Here is a 23,242-nt window from a genome sequence, read left to right as displayed (position 1 = left end):
GGATGGCCCAAGTACGTGACCCCTGCACCCATGTGGGAGATCTGAAGGAAGCACCAGGCTCCTGGCTTTGCACAACCCAGCCCCAACTTTTACAGCTATTTGAGGAGTGAACCAGCAGATGGAAGATCTCTCTCTCCCACAGACTTATCTCTGCCTTTCCCTTTTAAGTAAGAATAAATCGATCTACTGTAAAATAAATATAAGTGAATAATAAACAAAAGCATAAAGAAACAGGTAAATGTTATTTTGACAATATATTTAGTCCAGTGAATCCAAAATAGTATTTCATCATGTAATACAAGTTTACTGTATTAAAAATTAAAAATTGAGAGATAGTTAACATTCTTTCCTTTGTCCTGTCTTGGGAATCCACTTGGATTTATACTCAAAGCATGTCTCAGGTTGGACTCCCACATTTCAAGTGGTCAGTAGCCATATATTTCTGTGCCAGTGGCCTCTGTATCGAGCAGCATAGTTAAGGGCTTTGTTTGTGTGTTTGCTTTTTGAAAGGCAGATTTTACAGAAAGAGGAGAGATTAGAGAAAAGGTCTTGTATCACTGGTTTACTCTGTGGATGGCTGCGACAGCCAAAGCTGGGAGACAGAAACTTCTTCCAGATTTCCCATGTGGGTACAGGGGGCCCAAGTCTTTGGGCCATCCTCCACTGCTTTCCCAGGCCTTAAACAGAGAGCCGGATTGGTAATGGAGCAACATAAACCAGTGCCCCTAAGGGGTTCCTGTGCAGAGGAATGGTCCATAGCACCACCGTATCAGCCCTGAGCAGCAGAGTTCTTAAGAACTATGATATGGGGCATGTCCTTAGCACAATGGTGAAGATGCTACTTCAGCTGCCCATATTGCTTATTAGACTGCCTAGGTTCAGGTCCCAGACTTTGCTCCCAATTCCAACTTCCTGCTAATATACGCCCTGGGAGGCAGCTTCTGAGAATGCAAATAATTAGGCAGCTGTCACCCACTCTCCCTAGAGCCCAATGAGCTTCCAGCTTTCGCTCTAGCGTGGCCTACCGGACTACCTGGGGCATCTGGGGAATGGACCAGCAGATGGGAGTGTTCTCTCTCTCCGTATTTTTCACTCTTTTCTCCTTTCCTTCTCCCTTTCAGATTAATATAACCAAACTTCAAATTTTTTAACATAAGCAGCAGATACAACATGCTCTTACCCCATGTAGAGCATGGGTCCAAATAATGAGAATATGCAAGACTCCTTTGTCCTGTTTCTGTCTATTTGATCCAGTATGACATAGGCCACACATCCCTCTCTACTTTATCTGGTACAGTGTTCCATCTGTTGCATATAATAAAGCGTATTTTAATTGACAGTCACTTTTGGAATGCCATAGGGTATACTCAAGCATTGCTTGCCTCCGACGGAGCATTAGTTTTGAGCATCCCACAGATGTACTCCTATTTATGCTCATCTCCACAGCGTCTGTCATTTAGAATTCAGAAAGCTTTACATAGTACCTATTTCCTATAAAGGAAATTTTAAAAGTATATTATGTATCACTTCTAAACTAATATTCCCTGTATATAAGAATATTGATAGGAGAAACCTTTTTAAGATATTGCTCAAAATGATCCTCGTAATATGAATCTTAGGAAAGATATTGCAAAAGATATATTTGGAACACAAAATTTAACCTGAATGGCCTGGAAATGCTGAAATTAATACTCATTTTGCATAATGACTTTATCAGAATGATTGTAACATTACGAAATACCAGTGCTTGGCTTTGCTTGGTTTTTATATAAATATGCAGAATTTCTTTGTAGGCCAGAATATCATCGTCATAGTGGCTGGAGCAAATTTACTTTTGAATACTGAAGACCTGAGGGAAGCAGCCAATGTCATTAGCAGAGCCAAAGTGATGATCTGCCAGCTAGAAATAACTCCAGCTACGTCTTTGGAAGCCATGACAATGGCCCGCAGCAGTGGAGGTAATTTTACATATTTGTCATTCTTTCGGTAAAAGCTCTTATCGCTGTCTTAATTAAAGTTAACCTTTTAAGTTAAGCAAAGCAATACTTTTTCTGTGGTAAAATATTCTTTCCTCCATCTGTGAGATTCTCTGTCTTCTTGTAGTTCTTGATAATGTTAGAAAAACTTACAAATAGGGTAAAAATAACCCAAGTAGCATTTCCGACATCCTTCAATATTAATCTCCAGTCTAGTTAGCAGAGCTTTTACAATGATAATTTGAAGCTCTAAAGCAGCACACTGCTAAGATTCCTTCCTGGGGATGGAACAATGTTCATCTGATAGAGGCTGAGCTGCACGTCACGTGTGATCACTGCCCACTTCATCTTGGCAAATATCCCCAACAAATGACCTCTGCCTCCTGTTATCAGACTTCACCATCTTTTAGTGAGCAAGAAGATTATTGATATGTTACATTTTCTATGTTGTCTATGTCCACTGGAAAAAAAAAAAAAAGCTCTTTTGTTTGACCTTTGATTTTGGAAACTTTCAAACCTATAAAAAGCAAACAAGGTTGTATACTGAAAGTGATTACCCAGTTTCAAATATTGTTCAGCCCATGGTTAATCTTGATTCATCTGTTCTCCCACCCACTCCCCAACCCTCACTCCCAACAAGTTACAGATAAGCAGATTTCTAAAACCCAGATAATTTCTGTGTGCTTCTTTTCTACCTCTAACTCGTGGGGAAAGCATCTGCTGGAGGGGATCCCAGCTTTGTCCCCTGATGGCTTTGTGGGCTTAACAGAGTGTGTGATTTCTCTGAAACTTTTCTGTAAAATTCATACAGAAATAGCCCCTAAATTCCACCCAGGTTCCCACCCATCCCAGGTCCCTGATGTGGGGCATGCTCTGAGAGTCCTGCTCAAGAGGTTTTGATAGTTCAACAGTTCTGAATTGCTGCCAGTCTCGCCATTCCAAGCACAATGAAATCTCCAGAATCCACTGACTAAAATAGTCCATCTTAGAGTCTCCGTTTGCCCAGTTTTTCACTGCCAACATATGGTTGGGGTAGTTGATTGATTTGTTCTGTCCTCCATCCCCTGGGTGGGGCTTCTCCCTTTATCTCCTCCTTTACCCCAGACACAGAAAAAAAAAAATGTGGAAATAATAGTCTTCCCCACTTTCCTGTAGCCCTTGAACCTTTGTGCCCTAATTAACTATGTAAAAATTGTCAAAAATAAAGAAAAAATGGATGAAGAAAAAAGAAATTGCTGTAAGAAAGGAATAAATGGGGCCCAGTGTAATGGCTCAGTTGATTAGCTAATCTTCCCCTGTGACCACTGGTTCACATCCTGGCTGTTCCACTTCCCATCCAGCTCCCTGCTTGTGGCCTAGGAAAGCACTGGAGGACAGTCCAAAGCCTTGGGACCCTGCACCCACATGGGAGACCCAGAAGAACTGCCTGTCTCCTGGCTTCTAACTTTGGATTAACTTAGCTCTGGCACTTGGGGAGTGAATCAGCAGATGGAAGATATTTTTCTCTGTCTCTCCTTCTCCCTATAAATCTGCCTTTCAAAAAAATTAAAATAAACCTTTAGAAAATGGAATAAATGATGCCAAACATAGTGTACTACACCTCATAAGTCCCAATTTTCTTTCCTCTCCCTTCTACTTTTCTCCAAATTAAAATCAGGATAATATCCTGATCTACCTATGTGGTTGCAACAATCAGAGAGTAGCCACTGGGCCCCACGTGGTAGCCTAGTAGCTAAAGTCCTTGCCTTGCATGCGCAGGGATCCCATATGGATGTAGGTTCTAATCCCAGCAACCCCACTTCCCATCCAGCTCCCTGCTTATGGCCTGGGAAAGCAGTCAAGGACAGGCCAAAGCCTTGGGCCCTGCACCCACGTGCAGAAAACCAAGAAGAGGCACCTGGCTCCTGGCTTTGGATTAGCTCAGCTCTGGCCGTTGTGGCTGCTTGGGGAGTGAATCAATAGACAGAAGATCTTCCCTTCTGTCTCTTCTTCTTTCTGTATATCTGTCTTTCCAATAAAAATAAATGTTTTTTAAAAAGTGGCCACTCTACAGACAATGTCTTCTTGATTTTGTGGCAGTAATTCTGAGATTTATGTGAGAAAGTAGAAAGATCTACAATTCTTTTCCAAAATATATAAAACTTTAAAAAAAGGATGGGTGTGTGTGTATTTACAGAAGTAATTTCTCCCAACATGCATAGTATTCTTCATAGCAGTAAATGCAATGGAAAGTACTGATGTGACTTCATTTAAAATGTATGTCTTGATTTCACAAATTTTGCTCTTGGCAAAACAACATGCCATGGCAAATTCTCGCTGACATTTAATGTATTTTTAATGGACTCGAAGCTGTCAGGAAGAATTGTAAGCCAAAACCCCCATTCGGTTCCATTTTCTCGGAGTGTCACAGACAGTCTGATGTACTCCCTGTTCTGTGCCCATCTCGGTCGGGTGATGGGAATGCAGCATGCCACTCCACTCCTGCTCTTGTCTTCCTTTGTACAGATCAAAGCATATTCTCATGTCATGTCTGTTCTTCAGCTGCCCCTTGCTTCTCAGACACCCTTGCTTCTTCCAGCTGACTCTGGTTCCCTGGGGCCTACCCAGCTCATGAAGGAGAGGAAGGCTCCACAGCCACAGTGGGGAAGCCATCCTTCCACAGGTGGGAGCCCTGTGGAAGGGCAAGCCACCTGGCCTCTGCTGTCCTTTGGTCAGGGGTTTCTAAGTGCTTCCTCCATCATCTGATACACAGCTCTTCCCACTGAATGGAGGACTGGAAGTTCTCCCAGAAGAGGGTGGGAGTGGGCCTCAGTCACCTTGTCTCCTTATTGTTATTGCTAAGCGCCAGAGTGCCTTAAGTATTCATGGGGCATCGTCTTTCTTGTACCATAATATGATTAGTAATGCCTTGCATTTAAATGTACTTTGCAGTTTATAACATACTTTCCTGTACATTTTATCCTCAGAAAAATCTTGGAACAAAGATGTAGCAGGCATTAAAGTTACGAACCGAGACTCATAGCGCTATTAACTAATTTGCTCAATCAACAACATACTTTGAGGAAGTGCAGATTTCAGACCCACCCTCAATCTCCCAGACCCCATGTTAAAATAAAGAAGTGTCTCTTGAAAAGTAAAAGCCATCCAGTTTAACCCTGTCCAACATGGGCCCAAGGTTTGATTGTTTTGGGTGCTCAAGAAACAAAGGGGACTGCTACCCACACAACCCTGAACCACACACACACACTCACAAATGTGTCTCTGTCCAGAACCCCTCCAAGCTGGCAGCGTTCTCTGTCCAAGTCCCTGTTTGATAGTACCAGCCAGACATAGCTTAGCTTCTGTACCATGAGCAGTGTATTCAGTATGTATTCCTTCTGACATGAAAGAAGGGTGATGGAATGACAGGAAAACACTGGTTTGGCAATCAGGAAGCGTGGCTATGAGTCCAGAATCATCTATTTTGCAAAGGGGGGACCTTGCTCAAGTCAGTCAGTCTCTTGCCTTGGGCCTGATCTAACAGCTCCCCCACTCCTCTGATGTCACTGTGGACCGATCACAGAGCTGGGTGGACAAGGCCTGTGACCTGGTCAGCACCAAGAGTCCACAAAGTGACCTAATGCTCACTGCTCCAAGTCACCTCTGGGAAGTATGGTGACAGCTTCACCATGTTCACTGCCTGAGCATTTATTAGCCCATCTCCTTATCTTTATGGCTTACTAGGAGTGAAGCTTGAATTAACTAGGTTACATATGAGTTGTTAAAATACAGAGGGAAGGAGTCTATATTCCTAGATATACTCCCCAAATGCTCTTCTGTCTTTACCATAATGCAGGCATTGGAGTTAACGAGAGAACAGCTACAATGTCAGAGACTCCATAGCCCCGGGGAGCCCTCATCCTCATCCTTCTTGAGTCACGCTGCTCCGCCTGACTGAATTATATATTGGGTTCTACTCTTACATCTATTTCAAAGCAAGTAGAACATTGCAGGCACAATGACATTGAGATAGTAAGACTTCCAGGCCCACATTCTAGGTGTGATACAAAGCATCTTTTAATGCGACTCCAATCGTCTTCTATTTGGCACAGACCTTGGTGAACCAAATGGACATTCTGTGTAGCAGTTTCCAGCAGGGAGATCAAGCTTTGAGTGCTTTTGCTGCTCACATCATAGAAAAGAGCCTACGGAACACCCATACCAGGATTTTGGATTTGGGGCATCCCAGTCTTCTCACAGTTCCTTTGCTAAGGGGGATTTTCTCCCTCTGTTTCCCCCAGCTGGTCCTCGGGCCTTTCTGCTCTCTGTGGCAACATGAACAGTAACTTTTGCCTGTTGTGAGCCTCTCCATCTGCTCCTCCAGGCCTCCCCTGTCGTCATTGACATGAGTATGCCAGCCCCTGACAGGCAGTCAAGAGAAGCCGTCCATTCTACTTCGTAATCCTCACCTCTGCAGCACATTGTGTGTCTCTAGTTTAGCCTGATCCCAGATGACATCGTTCTTCCATCTCCTCTGTTACAGATTTGCATACCTGTTTGATTAACTGCATCTCCTAATTCTTTGTGTTTCTTTCATCATTATAAAGTATTTATTCTTATTTGGAATAGTACAAACCAAGATGAGTCTGTCTTTATGGCATCTTCACTCTTCCCAAGTTTACTTGCTAGTCAGACTCTAAACCCATATACCCAGTTGCTGCTTAGGATGCTATTCCTGGAACTGGCATCATGATGAAATAGGTTAAGTTGCCACGTACAAATGTTAACATCCTAGATGGGTACAGGTTCATGTCCCAGTTGCTCCATTTCCAATCAAGTTCCCTGTTAATGACTTAGGAAAGCAGAAGATGGCTGAGCATTGAATTTCTGCTACCAACATGGGAGACCCAGCTGAAGCTCCAGGCTGCTGTCTTCAGCCTGGCTCAGCCCTGGCTGTTGTGGCCATCGGAGAGTGAACCAGCAAATGGCAGATCAGTGTGTGTGTGAGTGTGTGTGTGAGTGTCCCTCTGTGTAAGTTTGACTTTCAAATATATGAATCTTCAAAACAATTGCTATCTCTCAGTAAAATACAATTATGATTTGATTGATTTTTATGTAAAATCGTAAAATAAAATAAAACAATTGGTACTTAAAATTGAGTGTAATTGTTTATTTGAAAATCATTTTTTATTTTTGGACATGTGTATAGCTTAGCAATTAAAACATCAGCTAAGGTGTCCCGATCCCATAACAGAGTACCTGGGTTAATTACCGTCTTCCAGCATTCCGGCCAATGCATGCCCTGGGAGGTATGAGTGATGGCATCTTCAGTGGGATTCCTGCAAACCATGTGGGAGACCTGAACCGAGGGCACCAGCGTTGCAGGCATATGGAGAACATCGTTTCTTTTGTCTCTCTCTTTCTGTCTCACTGCCTCTCAAACAAATTATTTTGTTTTTATTACAAAATGTTCAACTATATATGGACATACAGAGAATAGCATAGTAAGCCCATATATATTCTCATTTAGTCAAGAATTATCAACACATAGCTAGTCTTACTTCATTGGTACCACAGTTCATTTCTAACTCCACCACCCTGGATTATGTTGAGGTAAAGACTATCTGTTGTCATTTCATCCACAATATACTTGCTTTGAATGTGATATACTATATATGTTTTAAAAATGGTATCTTTATATGATGTATAGCACTTAATTTATAATTAGGTTTATTCCCATCACAGTTACTTTTATCACTAATTACTTGCTAGTGTAATGAGTAGTATCTCGGACTTCTCCATGTAAGCACATAAATACAAATGCCCATATGGTTACGTTTTATTTATTTTGTTTAAAAGGGGTAGGATTAGTAAGAAAAACAACTAGGTTTTTCACTTGCAAAGTCTTTCTTTGACAAAATAGAAATAAACATCATTCTTTTAGTTTACTCATGTATTTCCTTATGCTTAAACAGAAGAGAAAGAGTCAAGATGTTCCATTCACAGGTTCACTCCCCAAATACTACAGCTGGCACAGGATCCAGCCTACGCCGAGAGTTTGGAACTCTACCAGACTATCTATGTGGGTGGTAGTGGTGTAAGCACTGGGGTCATCACTGGCTGCTTTCAGGCACATTAGCAGGAAGCTGGATTGGAAGCCAGGTCATTCAGAACTCAGCTGGAACTCAGATCTGTGACGCTGGCCTCCCAGCAGCAGCATAACCCTCTAGACTGCAGCCTGCCCACCTCATTCCTTTTAATAACTGGTATGTTATATAGCCAATGTCTGTGTTACAATTTTTTAAGCCAGCCCCACTTGATGTGTCGGTTTCATTTTGTTTTTTCTTGTATTATAAACAGAACTGCGTAGGCATCATCATATATCATCTCTGCATGCTAGTGGACTTCTGTAGGATAGGTTTAGAAAAGAAATTGCTAGATCAGGGATCTTTTCACACACACACACACACACACACACACACACTCACTCAAAGAAAGAAAAGAAAAATGGAACTTTTTAGGAATGACTGCCCTGCAAATCCACATTAAGCTGACCTGTGCCAAGGAATGCATAGTTGAGGATCACTCTAGGACCACAAGGTATTTTAGCTAAATACTTCAGAAATAGGGAAGAGTAGATTATTCTGGACACCTGAAAGGTGAGTGTGTTAGAATGTTGGGCAATGAGGGCCTTGAGGCATAACTGACATTTAAGACCTTACAGCAGTGGGACCACCAGTGGTTGCCAAGCTACAAATTTGAGCAGAGAGCAGAAAGAAAGTGTGGCAGGACGGTGCACTAGGCTGTGAATCAAAGACAATGTGATAACAGTCATAATCCTTTACAACTGTACAACATTATATACAGGGTTTTGATGTCCACTTTCTACTTCAAGCTGCACAAGGACCTGTACAAAAATCTAAGCAGTCAAAGATAGTCCATAGATTTTCTGTGGGTGAACCTTCTTGATTTTAAATCACAAAAATGTGGAGATAGCGATAGACCTTACTGGACAAGACTCACTGACTGAACCACAATCTTAAGCCCGAAGAGGCTACAGAAGTAGACCAGGGAGACTCCCCAGCCCAAAGTGGCAGATGGTTTCCATTAGCCACATGCTGGTCAGGATCTCATGAGAATGGAGAGTGGATTGGAGCCAGGAAGACTTGCAAATGCTCAGAGTCCTTGATCATACTCTCCAGAACCCCTCTGATTGAGCAGATTGAGAGGCAGTGCAGGAGTCATGCATTTTTACAAGCTCTCCTAGTGATGTTGATTTGCAGCCAGTTTGTGAACCAATGTTCTAGAAGAGTCTCTGAGAACTGCAGCTAGAGGATTTCACTCTATAGATCTGTAGTTAAGAGGGATGGGACACACAAGTTAGTGGCCTTAATTAAGAAAAAAAGAAGATGAACCTATATTTTTGAGTACACTGGTGAATACATGTTTTAACAAAGAACTTCCTGTTAAGTAATTTCTAAGACTAAGTTTTTACTTCTTAATATCCTTGTTGTTGCCTTAGATAGATAATCACACATTGTAAATATTGATGCTTGCTCTTGAAGCTAAAATGTCATAAAGTGGACTGTAAAGAAAATGAACATAAGAAGGAATTGGTATCAAGTTTTCATGGAAATGGAGACCTGAGACTTTTCCACATTTAAGCAGTACCAAAATGGTTGAGCCTGGAGATTTTCCTTGCTGAGTGCTGCACACGACAACCACTGACTGGCTTTCCCGTTCTCCCACAGTGAAAACACTGTTCAATCCAGCCCCTGCCATTGCTGACCTGGATCCCCGCTTCTACACCCTCTCCAGTGTGTTCTGCTGCAATGAAAGCGAGGTAAGGACAGATTCTTTGAGTCATTCTATGAGAAAGCAAAGGACTTGAATGCCAGTGGATAAAGCAGAGAGACACAATTAACCACATCATTTGATCATGTGTGAATTTTTGGGCTCAGTGAAAACTGCATTTTTGCTTTACTGGGATATACAGAAAAGGAAATTAGTAAATCCTGGCAGAGAATAGGATTCTGAGCCACTCCCATCATCTGACACATACCAAGCTTTAGTTGACTTTAGTCCCTTCTCTGCCCTCACACTGTTGGTACTTTATTTTCTAATTATTCCATTTCCTGCAGACTAATTACTATCAGAGTTGCCAATTGCAGCAAATAAAAATACAGGATGCTTTATTACATTTGCATTTCAGATAGACCGTAGCATCCCAAGATACCTTTACTGTGAAACTGGTTGAAATTCACATGTGCCTGAGCTCCACATATTTTATCTGGCATCTCTAATGAGCATCTGCTACCTGCCGCTGTGCAGACCCCATGATGGCCCAACTTCGTTCCTCACTGACAGCTTGGAGGAGACCTATGGGCTGTCCCAAGAGGCGTGCAACCTCAGTCCACCTGAGGGCCACAAGGGCCACCTTGTCCCACACGGCGTCTCCAGTGTATGAACACTGAGCCAGTCAGTCTTCAATCTTCTAGGAAGTAAATTTCAATAATTTTCCCTTTTCACGGTCTTTGATCATTAGATCAAAACTCTTTCCGATTGAGGGGATATAGGATGTGTTATCCACACTGGCGAATGCAGCATGCAGAGAGAAGGTAATTCATGAACTGTAATGGTTTCTTTTCCATGTGGTTCAAAGGCTGAATAAAAGCTTCCAGAACTTCATGACATCTGTATTTGAGAACTTCATCTCTCAAAACATAGAGGATGCAAAAAGACAGTGACAAGGAAACTAGTTTTAACAAGACACAATAGGTTATCCAGGATTGCTGAACAGCCACCATGAGCAGGCCCTGTGCTAGGAACAAGGATTTGTGGGACACAGTGAGCATTTCACAAGAGGCTAGATTAACCTCAGCTGCCTCATTGGCTTAGCTTTCCCTGCTGTTTACTTATTTGTCCTGAAACACTCATTACCTTCACATTTCTTACTCATTTCTTCTGTCTTCTCCATTAAATTCCACATTCTGTGAAGGCAAGGGCATCTTGTCTTATCGTCCATCCCCAGCCACTTTCCCTGTGTATGTACTTGTCTGTTGATGTGTGCTAGACTGCACCCAAATGTACTGGACCGTGAAAATTATGACTTGTCGTTATTTTAATCATTTCTGTGCTTCAGGAATTCAGACAGGACACAGCATGGATTGTCCCTGCTTCATAATGCTTGGGACCTTCTTTGGGAAAACCTCAAAAAGACAAAGGGCTGGGATCATTTGAAGCCTCCTTAATTCACACTTGCAGTAGTGGGTGCTGGTTGTTCCCTGGGGCATAAAGGGACTGTTGGCCAGGACACTCACCACTAGCCTCTCCTGGTGGCCTGGATTTTCTCACAGTGCCTTACAGCTGGGTTCTGAAATCAGCCTCGTGCAAGAGACACTCGCAGGCAGAAGCCTTGCTGGCTAATAAGACTTTGCTTTGCGTCTTTCTAAGTTATACAACATTCTTTCTGCCTCGTTCTTCTGTGTGTGTGTGTGAGAGAGAGAGAGAGAGAGAGAGAAAGTAGGGAGCAGCTCCCATCCCCTGGCTTACTTCTCAAATGCCTGCCATTGCTGAGGCTGTGCCAAGGTCCAGACCAGGAGCCAGAGCCTCAGTCAAGATCCACCTGGATGGCAGGAACTAAGTTTCTTGGACTGTCACCATTGCCTCCTAGCTTTCATGTTAACAAGAGCCTGGAGTCAGAAGCCAGAGACAGGAGACCCACACAGCCACTCTGCGCAGGAAACAAGGATATTCACTGCTGGGCCTAATGCTAGCCCTCACCCCATTCCATCAGCTAATGCAGGAAGGTCCACTCTGGCACCAACATCTGTGCATATTGCCATTATCATGATATAAAAATGGAAAGTATGATATATATAATGTATGTATGATAATATATAATTATAATTACTATGACAATATAGTAACTAATCATATTATATTATAAAATATATTAATACCTATAATCTATAAACTGTGTACAATGTTATATGAATATCATATGATAATTATCTATTAAAATTCATATATATTAATACAGTTATTACTAGTATATAACACTTCTACAGGGTACATGCACAAACTTGGCACATAGTAAATAATTTTTTTGATCACTCGGCCTGCCCTCCCTCCTTCTCACCCTCTCTGCAGCCCACACTGTGTCCTGCACACTCTGGCCATAGTAAATTCTTATTAAGTAAATGAACTCTTATCTTGAAGGAAATTGATCTCAAAAACTTAATGGACAAGGCCCAGCGCAGTAGCTTGTTGGCTTTCTTGCATTCGCCGGAATCCCATATGGGCACTGATTATATCCTGGCAGCTCCACTTCCCATCCAGCTCCCTGCTTGTAGCCTGGGAAAGCAGTCGAGGTGGCCCAAGGGCTTGGGACCCTGTACCCATTGGGAGACCTGGAAGAAACTCCTGGCTCCTGTCTTCAGATGGGCTCAGCTCTAACAGTTGTGGCCACTTGAGGACAACAGAAAATCTATTGTATCTCTCCTCTCTGTAAACCTGCCTTTCCAATAAAAATAATTAAATCTTTAAACAAATTTTTTAAAAGGTATCTAAAGCAACTGAAGTGAAATATGAAACCCTATTAAAGATGGACTGTGGGCACATGGATATTTGTAGCATTATCTGTTATTTTAAAGATTCTGTCATTGAAGAATAACTTAATAAGAGGTGTTAAGGAGACATGTCAGTGTTTCTGAAATGAGCCATTCAAATCAACAGACATAAGTGGTCCCAGTAACAAAGATCAATGCAAAATTTATTTTAGATAGTGTACTCACAGTAAAAGCAACTCAGAAAGGGTCTGTGCACAAAGTCAAGTTCAGGAACCTATGCAACAGAGAAAATGGAAGTCTAGAATGAGCAGGCACTGGGGGATGACTTTGGGCGTGTTCAGAGTAAACATAAGGGAGGCATTCTCAGGAAGAAAGAGCATAGGGTTATGCTATAAAACGGAGAAGACAGAATTTGGTTACACACTTTCTTAAAAGATTTGTTTCTTTTTATTGGAAAGGCAGATATGCAAAAGAGTAGAGACAGAAAGATTTTCCGCCCGCTGGTTCACTCCCCAAGCAGCCACAATGGTTGGAGCTGAGCCAATCTGAAGTCAGGAGCCTGGTGCCTCTTCCAGGTCTCCCATGCAGGTGCAGGGTCCCAAGGCTCTGGGTCATCCTCGACTGCTTTCCCAAGCCACAAGCAGGGAGCTGAATGGGAAGTGGGGCTGCTGGGTTTACAACATGTGGCTCACTGAACCCACATGGGATTCTGGCATATGTAAGGCAAGGGCCTTAGCTACTAGGCTATGCCCCAGGCCCCAGTTATATACTTTTTAGTCATTAATTATCACATAGGGGTGGGCATTCAGTGCATTGGGCAAGTCACAATGTGAGATGCCTGTTGGAGTCTACAGGTTCCTGCTTCCGGCAGACATACACTCTAGGAAGCAGCATCTCAGAGGCCTGGATTGAGTTTCTAGTTCTTGGCTTTGGCCTGACACAGTCCCAACTGTTACATGCATTTAGAGAGTGAACTGATGGAATGGGAGTTTCCTTTCTTCTCCCACTGATTGTCTCTTCAAATATATTTTTTAAAAGTAATTTCATATAATTCATGGAGTTCAGTGATTTAAAAAAAAACTACTTCAGAACCATAGTTTTCCCAGAGACTCTAGGGAGGTCCTAGGGAGCCTGAAGCCCCTCATCCCTTCTACCAAAAAGCATTTTATAATCTGGTGAAGAGGCACTGATTCTCTCCCAGCCCCGCATTTTCTAGGGTTTAATGATTTGGGGAGTCATCAATTTGAGTAGCACAAGTGTCCTGTTTGCCGGGCCATTGCTTTTTTGGCCAGAGTGCCTCCCCTACCCTGCTTCAAACTTCCCTGGCAGAAACAACTACACAACAGAAATATATGGTCTACAAACATGCACAGTTACAACCAGCACGAAGAGAGGGGCAGCATGCTCCAAGCAAGGCCTGCGAGAGCCGCACGCACAGGTGGCCTAATTCACACCAGAGTCATTGCAGTGGCCCTTTCCTTTCTCCTTTCCTTCCTCCCCAGCTTCCTTTCCTGCCTTGACAGACTTCTCACTGAACCCCAAACTGTTTATTATGAAAATCATCATACAGGCAGAACAGCTGAAAGAATAGTATAGTAATCCTACCTTCCACTTGAACAGTGAGCATTTTGCCCTATTTGCTTCTGTCCTCCCATGTACGTATTTATTCTTATTTTATTTAAAAACAAGTAAAGGGACTGGCATTTTGGTGTGACACATGAAGCTACCACCTGTAACACCAGCACCTTATTATGGGTGCTGGTTCCTGTCCCGGCTGTTCCACTTCTGATCCCTGTTGCTGCACCTGAGAAGAGCAGCAGAGGATACCCCAGGTCCTTGGGTCCTGCTCTCACGTAGGAGACCCAGAAGAGGCTGAGGGCTTCTGGCTGGCACAGTCCTAACCATGTGGCCAGTTGAGGAGTGAACTAAGAGATGGAAGATTAATTTCTCTATCTCCCCTGTCTCTTTCAAATAAATAAAATAAATCTTTTTTTAAGGGAGTAAATATTTTGTTTTTGTTGATAGTTACTTACAGATCTGATCCCTCACCTCTTAATACATCAGCATGTATTTTATAAAAAGAACCACACCTAAGAAAATTATCCCCAAAAAATGGATAATTCCATACTAATATCCAGACCATTATCAAATCCCTCCTAGTTTTAAAAACTGTTTTGCGGGCCCAGCGCGGTGGCGCAAGTGGTTAAGGTCCTCACCTTGCACGCCCGGGATCCCATATGGGTGCCGGTTCTGTCCCGGCAGCCCCGCTTCCCTTCCAGCTCCCTGCCTGTGGCCCGGGAAAGCAGTTGAGGACGGCCCAAAGCTTTGGGACCCTGCACCCTCGTGGGAGACCCGGAAGAGACTCCTGGCTTCTGATCGGCATAGCATCGGCCGTTGTGCTCACTTGGGGAGTGAATCATCGGACGGAAGATCTTCCTCTCTGTCTCTCCTCTCTGTATATCCGCCTTTCCAATAAAAAAATAATAAAAAAATAAATCTTTAGAAACTGTTTTGCTTATTTTAAAGGTATATATACAGAGAGAGAGAAACTTCCATCTGCTGGTTCACTCTCCAAATGAGCTCAATGATGAGGACTAGGCCCAGCCAAAGTCATGAGCCTGCAACTCCATCTTTGTCTCCCACATGAAATACATGACCCAGTACTGGGTTGCCTTCCCGCGGCCTTGAACAAGGAGCTGGATCAGAAATGGTGCAGCCAAAATTCCAGCTGGTTGCCTTCAGTGTGATGCCAGCATCACAGGTGCAGCATAGTCTGTGTGCCACACCACCAGCCTCTGAGATGCTCTTTCTGGATATCTTTGTTATTCTACTTATTTTTTTACTCATTTTTTCATACCAGTATCTATGGTGTCCATCAAGGATCCCATTATACTTGTTACCCTTTCTCCCTTCCCCCACAAATGAAAAAAAAAAAAATTTCTATAAAAACAAATGTGACTTGTAGATTTGGGTTACTTTTTCACTTTTGTGTATTCCAGGCTGAAATTCTAACTGGCCTTCCAGTGGGCAGCCCTGCAGATGCCGGCAAGGCCGCCTCCATACTCCTGGAGCGGGGCTGCCAGGTGGTAGTCATCACCCTAGGGGCTAAGGGATGTGTGATGCTGTCGCAGACGGAGCCCGTCCCAAAGCACATTCCCACCGAGCACGTCAAGGCTGTCGATACCACGGTAGGTTTTAAAGTTTAAGAATCCTTATTTTTTGGTAACCAAATTGCTACACCTGAAATTCTGGTAATGAACTAAGGGCTTAGGAAGCATTATAGTAGATGAGCAACACAACCAGGCAGGAGAATTGTATCTTAATCCTCTGTAACTCATGGTGAGAATCTGCACAAGCCACTCAGCCTCTCTAGGCCTATGTTTCCTCATCGATAAGAAAAATCATATTCTCAGCAAAATTACAGCTGTATTCTCTATATAACTGAATAACTCCTTTTGAACACATGACACATCTGTCGTGGACTAGGTGCTGAACAAGGGGACGTGCCTGCCCTCCCGGGCTTGCAGTCTGGACAGTAAGCAAGTCTCCCTGGAAGCTCTAGTTAACAGAGGTCATTCTTTCAGCCAGCTGATACTAGTGCTAACACTTACTGCATGTAATTCCTCAGCAGTTACATGGGGCAGGCACTGTCACTGGCCTTATGTGGCCAATGAAGGAACCTGCTCAGGGTCACTCTGCCTGTAAGAAACTAGGGTTAGGGGCTCACAGTGAGGCGTGCAAGCTCCACACGGATGTTCTATGCTGAGGACCTCTTGGAAGGATAGATGTGTGAAGTGGACCAGTCACAGCTAACAACTCCAGTCAGAATGAAAAGAGAAACCAGCTTGATAAAAGGTTCCTGATCCCCCCTGCAGCTAGGGGAATGCAAATGGTTGTCTTCTTGTTAGAAGAACACTGGAAAACTAAGTAAGCTTCAGGGACAGGAAACTAGTTGAGGAAGAACACAAATTTTAGGATTTTTATATATTTTTGAAATTGATTTATTGTTTATAAAAATGTTTTGGTTTGTTTTGATGTTGAGAAGTAAGCCTGAAGGGATCTGATGGATACAGATATGCTGTGAAAAATACATAAATGCAAGAAATGCTTCCACAGCATGAAATTAACATCCTGGTAACAGCTTTCAAGGTGTGATGTGTCTTGCTTATATTAGAAAACATGCTAGCTGGAGTCCGGTTTTTGTTACTTCTAAGTTCTGTTTTATTTTGTCAATAAACACAGGAGCCTCAAATTAAAGAAATTCCTTATTAGACTAAAACTGTTCCAAATCCTGAAGTGACATAAGATATTCCCTGGCTAACAGGAGCCTGCAGAGTCTGCGAGCGAACCTGCAAGACTTGAATGGGCACACAGAAGGAGTTCAACCTCTCACTTCCAGGCCCGAGTCAGTTACCAGTTCTTTTGGTTGTAAGAACCAGAGGGGCCTTCACAGGGCAGGGATGTATACAGTGCACCTAACTGGGAAGTGAGGTGTAGCAGATGCAGACATTAAACCATGTCCTTGAGGCCTGCTCACTGGGCTCTCCCTGCCAGCTCTGCTCTCCATGGAGCAGTCCCTGGCAATGCACGTCCCCATCACTGGATGTCAAATAAGAACCAGAAGATGACAAAGTGGATGTTGATCAGACAAAGCAATGCATGTCCTCCACAGAAGCCCTGAGCAAACGCACTGCTTGGGCCTTGGCCTAGGTGAGGTTGCACACAGCTTTGGAAATAAGGACAGTGGAATTAGTAGCCTGATTCTCAGAGAAACTTCATGGTAAAGGATGACTTCTTAGATCCTGACTAAAAGGTTATTTCTGCATTTTTTCTTTTATTTTTTTAAAGATTTATTTTTATTATTTTCTTATTGGAAAGGCAGATATACAGAGAGGAGAGACAGAGAGGAAGATCTTCCGTCCGATGATTCACTCCCCAAGTGAGCACAACAGCCGATGCTATGCCGGTCTGAAGCCAGGAGCCTCTTCCAGGTCTCCCACGCGGGTGCAGGTTCCCAAAGCTTTGGGCCGTCCTCGACTGCTTTCCCAGGCCACAGGCAGGGAGCTGGATGGGAAGCGGGGCTGCTGGGATAGAACTGGCGCCCATATGGGATCCCGGGCGTGCAAGGTGAGGACCTTAACCACTTGCGCCACCGCGCTGGGCCCGATTTCTGCATTTTGTAAAGATACTGTTTTGTGCCCTTCCACATGAATTCTTAAGACTTGCAATTGAGTATTGAGCTTAAGAAAACTGAAGATATTGAAAGGATGAAGTCCACACACCATTCAGGACAAGGGACATTGTGGAAGCACCCCAACAGAGAAGAGGCGTCTGAGACTGAGCAGGTTGGAATTCCAGTCCTTGCTCCTGAAAACCTGCTGTCACTTTGGTCAGGCAACTTCTCATTTCCAAAATGCCTTAGGAGCAGCCATTACAATGCTGTTTAAGATGGCCATGTCCCATAGCAGAGGGCCTGGGTTCAAGGCCCAGTTCCCTGTCCTATTCCAGCTTCCTCATAATGTGCACCTGGGAAGCAGCTGATGGCCCAAGTACTGGAGTCTGCCAAGTGGGACATCCAGATGGACATCCAAGCTCCTCGGTTCAGCCTGGCCCAGCCCTGACTTTTAATTGGTCATTAGGGATTGGCTCAGTAGGTGCAAAGTCTCTTTCTCTCTGTGTCTCTCCCTTTAAAACGAAACAAAAAATTTTAAATATATATTTTTTTAATTTTTAAAAAGATCTGTTTTGCATCCAGTGTGATAGCCTAGTGGCTACAGCCCTTGCCTTGCATGTGCCAGGGTCCCATATGGGTGCCGGTTCATATCCTGGTAGGCCCCACTTCCCATCCTGCTCCCTGCCTGTGGCTGGGGAAAGCAATCAAAGATGTCCCAAGACTTAGGACCCTGCACCCGTGTGGGAGAGACCCAGAAGAGCTCCTGGCCTCTGGCTTTGGATGGGATCAACTCTGGCCATTGTGGTGACTTGGGGAGTGAATCAGCAGATGGAAGATCATCCTCTCTATATCTCCTCCTCTCTGTGTATCTCCCTTTCCAATAAAAACAAATAAATCTTTTTTAAAAAAGATTTGCTTTATTTGAAAAGCCAAGTTACAGTCAGAGAGGAGGAATGTCCATCCACTGGGTCACTCCCCAAATGGCCACAATAGCCAGAGTTGGCCAGGCCAAAGCCAGTAGCCAAGAGCTCAGTCCAGGTCCTCACATTGGTGTAAGGGCTAAGCACTTGGACCATCTTCCACTGACATCCAGGGACATTAGCAAGGAGCTGGATTGGAAGTAGAGCATCTGGGAATCCAACTGGTAGGCCCATATGGTATATTGAAGACTGCAGGCCAACCCACTATACCCCTGTGCTGGCTCCTTAAAAATATTTTTAATAAATAATAAACAAAATGAACTCATTACATTTAGGCTATGAAGTGGGAAAGGTTGAAACAGGAAGTAATCTCTAAGGTTCCTTGGGACTCTAGATTTTTGGTTCTGTGGTTAGATATTTTCATTCATTCATTCTACATATACTGAGATCTGCTTACATGCCAAATGAGAGAAAATCCAATATATTTGAAATATGGAATATCTAGTATATTTGGAATTTTCTAGAGGGTAACAAATTTTTTTTTCAAAATTCAAAGATGAATTTAGTAATTGCTATATGGAAAACAGCAGGGGACTGATGTTGTATACCTTGGGTTAACTGTCTCCTGCAACACCTGTATTTCACATGAATGCCAGCTTGAGTCTCCACTGCTCCACCTCAGATCTATCGCCCTGCTGATTTCCCTGGGAAAGCAGGGCTGGATGACCCAGGTCACTGGGCCCTGGCACCCATGTAAGAGACACGGATGGAGTTCCTAGCTCCTGGCTTTGGCCTGGCCCAGCCCTAACTTCAGTGGTCATTTGGAAAATGAACCAGTGGATGGAAGATCTCTTTCTATCTCTCTGTCTGTGCATCTGCCTTTTAAAGTTTAGGGGGAAAAAAAGAAGAAGAAGAAAGAAACACACTTTAAAAAAAAAAAAGAAAAAAGAAAACCACAGAAATTGAAAAAAAATGAAGCAAATTTTTCTCTTTAGGCCATCTGGAATCAAAGGGGGAGAGGATGATTGAGTAAATATAATCTTTGCACATCATGAGGCTATAAATGCATAGTCATAACAATGCAAATGCTAATTACTGATTTGATCAAAATGGAGTTATAATCATATTGTGACGATAGGAGGATAAAATGAGTGTGTATTTGGATGCATGAGGGAGCAGACAAGAGAACTAAATGTTCATCTTCCATAGTTGGAAGTCAAGAGATAATATCTAAAACTGATTCTAAAATAGCAGTATAAGCATGTTACCAGAAATACCAGATAAATGCCAGAGAAAGCCACTAAGAATTTAAAGTATTTGCCTCATGGAAATGTGAGTAGAAAGGAATGGAGCATTTACACTTGTTTCTTAAAACTATGTACAGAGATGGCCTGACTTTAAAACAAACAGAAAAATTAACAACATACAATGAAACCATTTCACACCCACTAGGGTAGCTGTAATCAAAGCTAGCTATTGGCAAGTGTTGTGGATGTAGGGAAATTAGATCTCTTATAGACTGATGGTAATAATGTACTGTGGGGTAGCCACTTTGGAAAACAACCAAAAGTGCCCCAAAAGTTAAATAGTGAGTTACCATATAATCCAAAAATTCTACTTCCAGGTAAATAGCTAAGAGAAATAAAAACATGTTTCCACATGAAAAGTCATTTGAAAATGCTTACTTCCACCCAAAGCGGAAAACAACCATTGTTTATCAGCAGCTGAACGAATAGTTTGACACAATGAAATACGATTCAGCCATGAAAAAAGAATACCAATCCTTGCTGGAATATGGATGAACCGCCAAACATTATAATAATATGAAAGAAGCAAAATATTTTAAAAATTTAAAAATTTTGAAAAATAAGATGAAAGAGTCCACACACAAAAGATCACACATATGATTCCACTTACATAAAATCTGCAGAGTTGGCATTCCACTGACAAAGCTCATGGATTTGCTAAAAGCTCCAGGGAGACAATGGTGATGTACGCTTTAGCACAATGCTCTGACACCAGGCAAAGGCAGTTGTACAATGTGATATAATAGATGCCACTGGAATTATTAAATAATTGCTATTTCAAGGAGTAAAGTACTGATTGTGGCGTGGAATGGCTAGACCTTAACAGCATACCAGGAGAAAGAAGCCAGCCTGAATATCCACGTAGTGTGGAACTCATGTACATGAACGATCCACTGTTCACAGAGACGAGGTAAACAAATGGCTGCTGGAGTGGGAGAAACCCATTTATTTTGGAGGGCAATGACATGTTCTGGAATTGGGGGTGATGGCCAAACAACCTTGTTGCAGATATACTAAAACTCAATAAAGTGGATACTTTTTTAGAAGATTTAATAATTGATTTGAAAAGAGTTACAAAGAGGCAGATCTACCACCTGCTGCTTCACTCCATAGATGGCTGCAGTCGCTGGGGCTGGACCTGACAGAAGCCAGGAGCTTCATCCAGGTCTCCTACATGGGTGGCAGAGGCCCAAGTACTTGGGCCAGCTTCCACTGCTTTTCCAGCTGTGTTAGCAAGGAGTTAGATCTGTAGCAGAGCGTCCAGGCCTTGAACCCAGCACCCAAGATACAATGCCAGTGACACAAACTGCAGCTTAACTTGGTAGACTACAACACTAGCTCCTAAAGCATACTTTCTTAAGGAGTGAATTGTATGATACTTTCTCCTCAACTTAGAAAAATATGGGCCTGGTGCATAGCCTAGTGGCTAAAGACCTAGCCTTGCACATGCCAGGATCCCATATGATCCTACCGGTTCATGTCCACTTCCTATCCAGCTCCCTGTTTGTGGCCTGGGAAAGCAGTCGAGGACAGCCCAAAGCCTTGGGACCCTGCATCTCCATGGGAGACCCAGAAGAAGCTCCTGGCTCCTGCGTTTAGATTGGCTCATCTCCAGCTGTTGGGCCACTTGGGGAGTGAACCAGCAGGTGGAAAAACTTTCTGTCTTTCCTCACTGTAAATCTGACTTTCCAATAAAAAATAAAATAAATCTTTAAAAGGAAAAAAAAACGAAAAATACAAGTAAGGTCAAGCAGCAACCACAAAGCTCCATCTGGGACTGTCCCAGTGAGCAGGTCTCCTTACAACTAGAGCCTGATCCGGAAGTGCTCTGGGGGTCTACACGGTGGGCTTCTGGCAGCCAGCCCCCAAGTACAGCAGAGACAACGCTGATGGGGACCAGGGTAGTTATTTTCTGGAACAGAATCTCCCTCATTTTTTGTCCTATCTTTATCCTCTCTTCTAGCCCTCATTATAAAAAGTCTTGCCTGTACCGCACACAACTGTTCAGTCTCTAGTTCAGTGTAATAGAGAAGAGCTAATTCCATGGCAAGGGGGCGGCTCCCAGGGCGGCATTTTCCTCTAACAGCTGGGCTCCTTCACTTCTCTGGCAGGAGTGTATTATTGGCTCTCGGTCTGTCCGTAACTTTCTCACCGCTCGCCTTCTCGCAATCCCTTATTAAGGAGTCAGGGCTGATGTGGGCGGAGGAGACGTGGTTGGTTTCCTGGCCTGTGTCCTGAGAGAGGCTGCTCTGTAGGCAGCCATGTCCCATTCGACACTGCTGCTGCTGCTGACTGCTGTGTTCAGCTCTGCCTCAATGCTAAGAGTTGTGTGGATAACTTCTATTTTTGCATGTTTTTCCCTTGTACTAGAGTGAGATGGCGGCAGGAGCTACAGATGTCCTCGGCTCGGTTTGGAGACGAGACAGATGTATCTCATTCCTATTTCTGTGTTTCTGCATCTCGGCCTCCAAGGGACAGGTGCTCAAGTCCTCACTCTGTTCCTTCCAGGCTGAAGGTGAGAGGCATGGCTTCTTTCACTTCCCTCCCCTTAGTTAGGGTTATCCCAGGCAAGCACAGTAATACTTTAGGATCGTCACACTAATATGATATAATGTCACATGAGTTATCCCTGGCATATACCTTCCATAAAATTCTTGATATGTAAGTCCTAGAAACTAGATTAGCACTCTTATTTCAAGAATTCAGCCCATGGACTAAATCTTATTTTCTTACTAAAAAAAAATAAAAAAACATCCACTTTATGGTCACACATCCTAATCCAAGGTAGATAAATGGACTGCATCATCCCTGGTCTTTATTCCCATCTTTCTGCACATCTGAGTACTGTAATACTTAAGAGTCACAAGACAGGCACGAGGCACCTAGCTTCAACCAACGCAGGCTTGGCTGTGGCAGCCATCTGGGGAGTGAACCCATCAATGAAGAACTCTCTCTCTCTCTCTCTCTCTCTTTCTCATTTTCTCTCTTTCTCTCTTTCCATGTGTATGCATGTATTTCCTTTCACTGTTACTATGACTTTAAAACAAATAAATGAGTAAATCTTTTTTTTTAAATTCCCTAGCCATCTATCTGTAAATAAAATCCTATTTTAAATTCTAGAACAAACCTCCTGATCTTCATTCATGGGAAGGGGAATAAGAAAAGGATAAGAGGGAGATCTTTACTTTCTCCTCCCTATTCTAAACTGTTTGTGTCCTGCCATGGCCTGAATCTGTCATGCATTACTTTGAAATTTGGACTCAGTCCGGCTTTGGGACATAGCCAAAAGCTACTCAGAGCCATGTCTAGTAAAGAG

The 23,242-nt window shown here is 43.2% G+C and overlaps 1 protein-coding gene across 1 annotated transcript in view; it reads left to right on the top strand.

The window, feature by feature from the left end:
• The window catches only part of RBKS (ribokinase), a 91,114-nt gene that overhangs the window by 35,397 nt on the left and 32,475 nt on the right, over positions 1–23,242 (top strand). Inside the window, exons 5-7 of the mRNA XM_040993002.1 lie at positions 1,794–1,958; positions 9,707–9,798; positions 15,526–15,714. Of these exons, the coding sequence (XP_040848936.1) occupies positions 1,794–1,958; positions 9,707–9,798; positions 15,526–15,714 (446 nt within the window). The remainder of the gene's footprint in view (positions 1–1,793; positions 1,959–9,706; positions 9,799–15,525; positions 15,715–23,242) is intronic.

This window comes from Ochotona curzoniae, unplaced genomic scaffold (assembly GCF_017591425.1).
Source record: "Ochotona curzoniae isolate NIBS_2020 unplaced genomic scaffold, NIBS_Ocur_1.0 contig_883, whole genome shotgun sequence".
NCBI lineage: Eukaryota > Metazoa > Chordata > Mammalia > Lagomorpha > Ochotonidae > Ochotona > Ochotona curzoniae.
The sequence above is the reverse complement of the archived record's forward strand: the minus strand, read 5'-3'. Positions and strand labels throughout refer to the sequence as shown.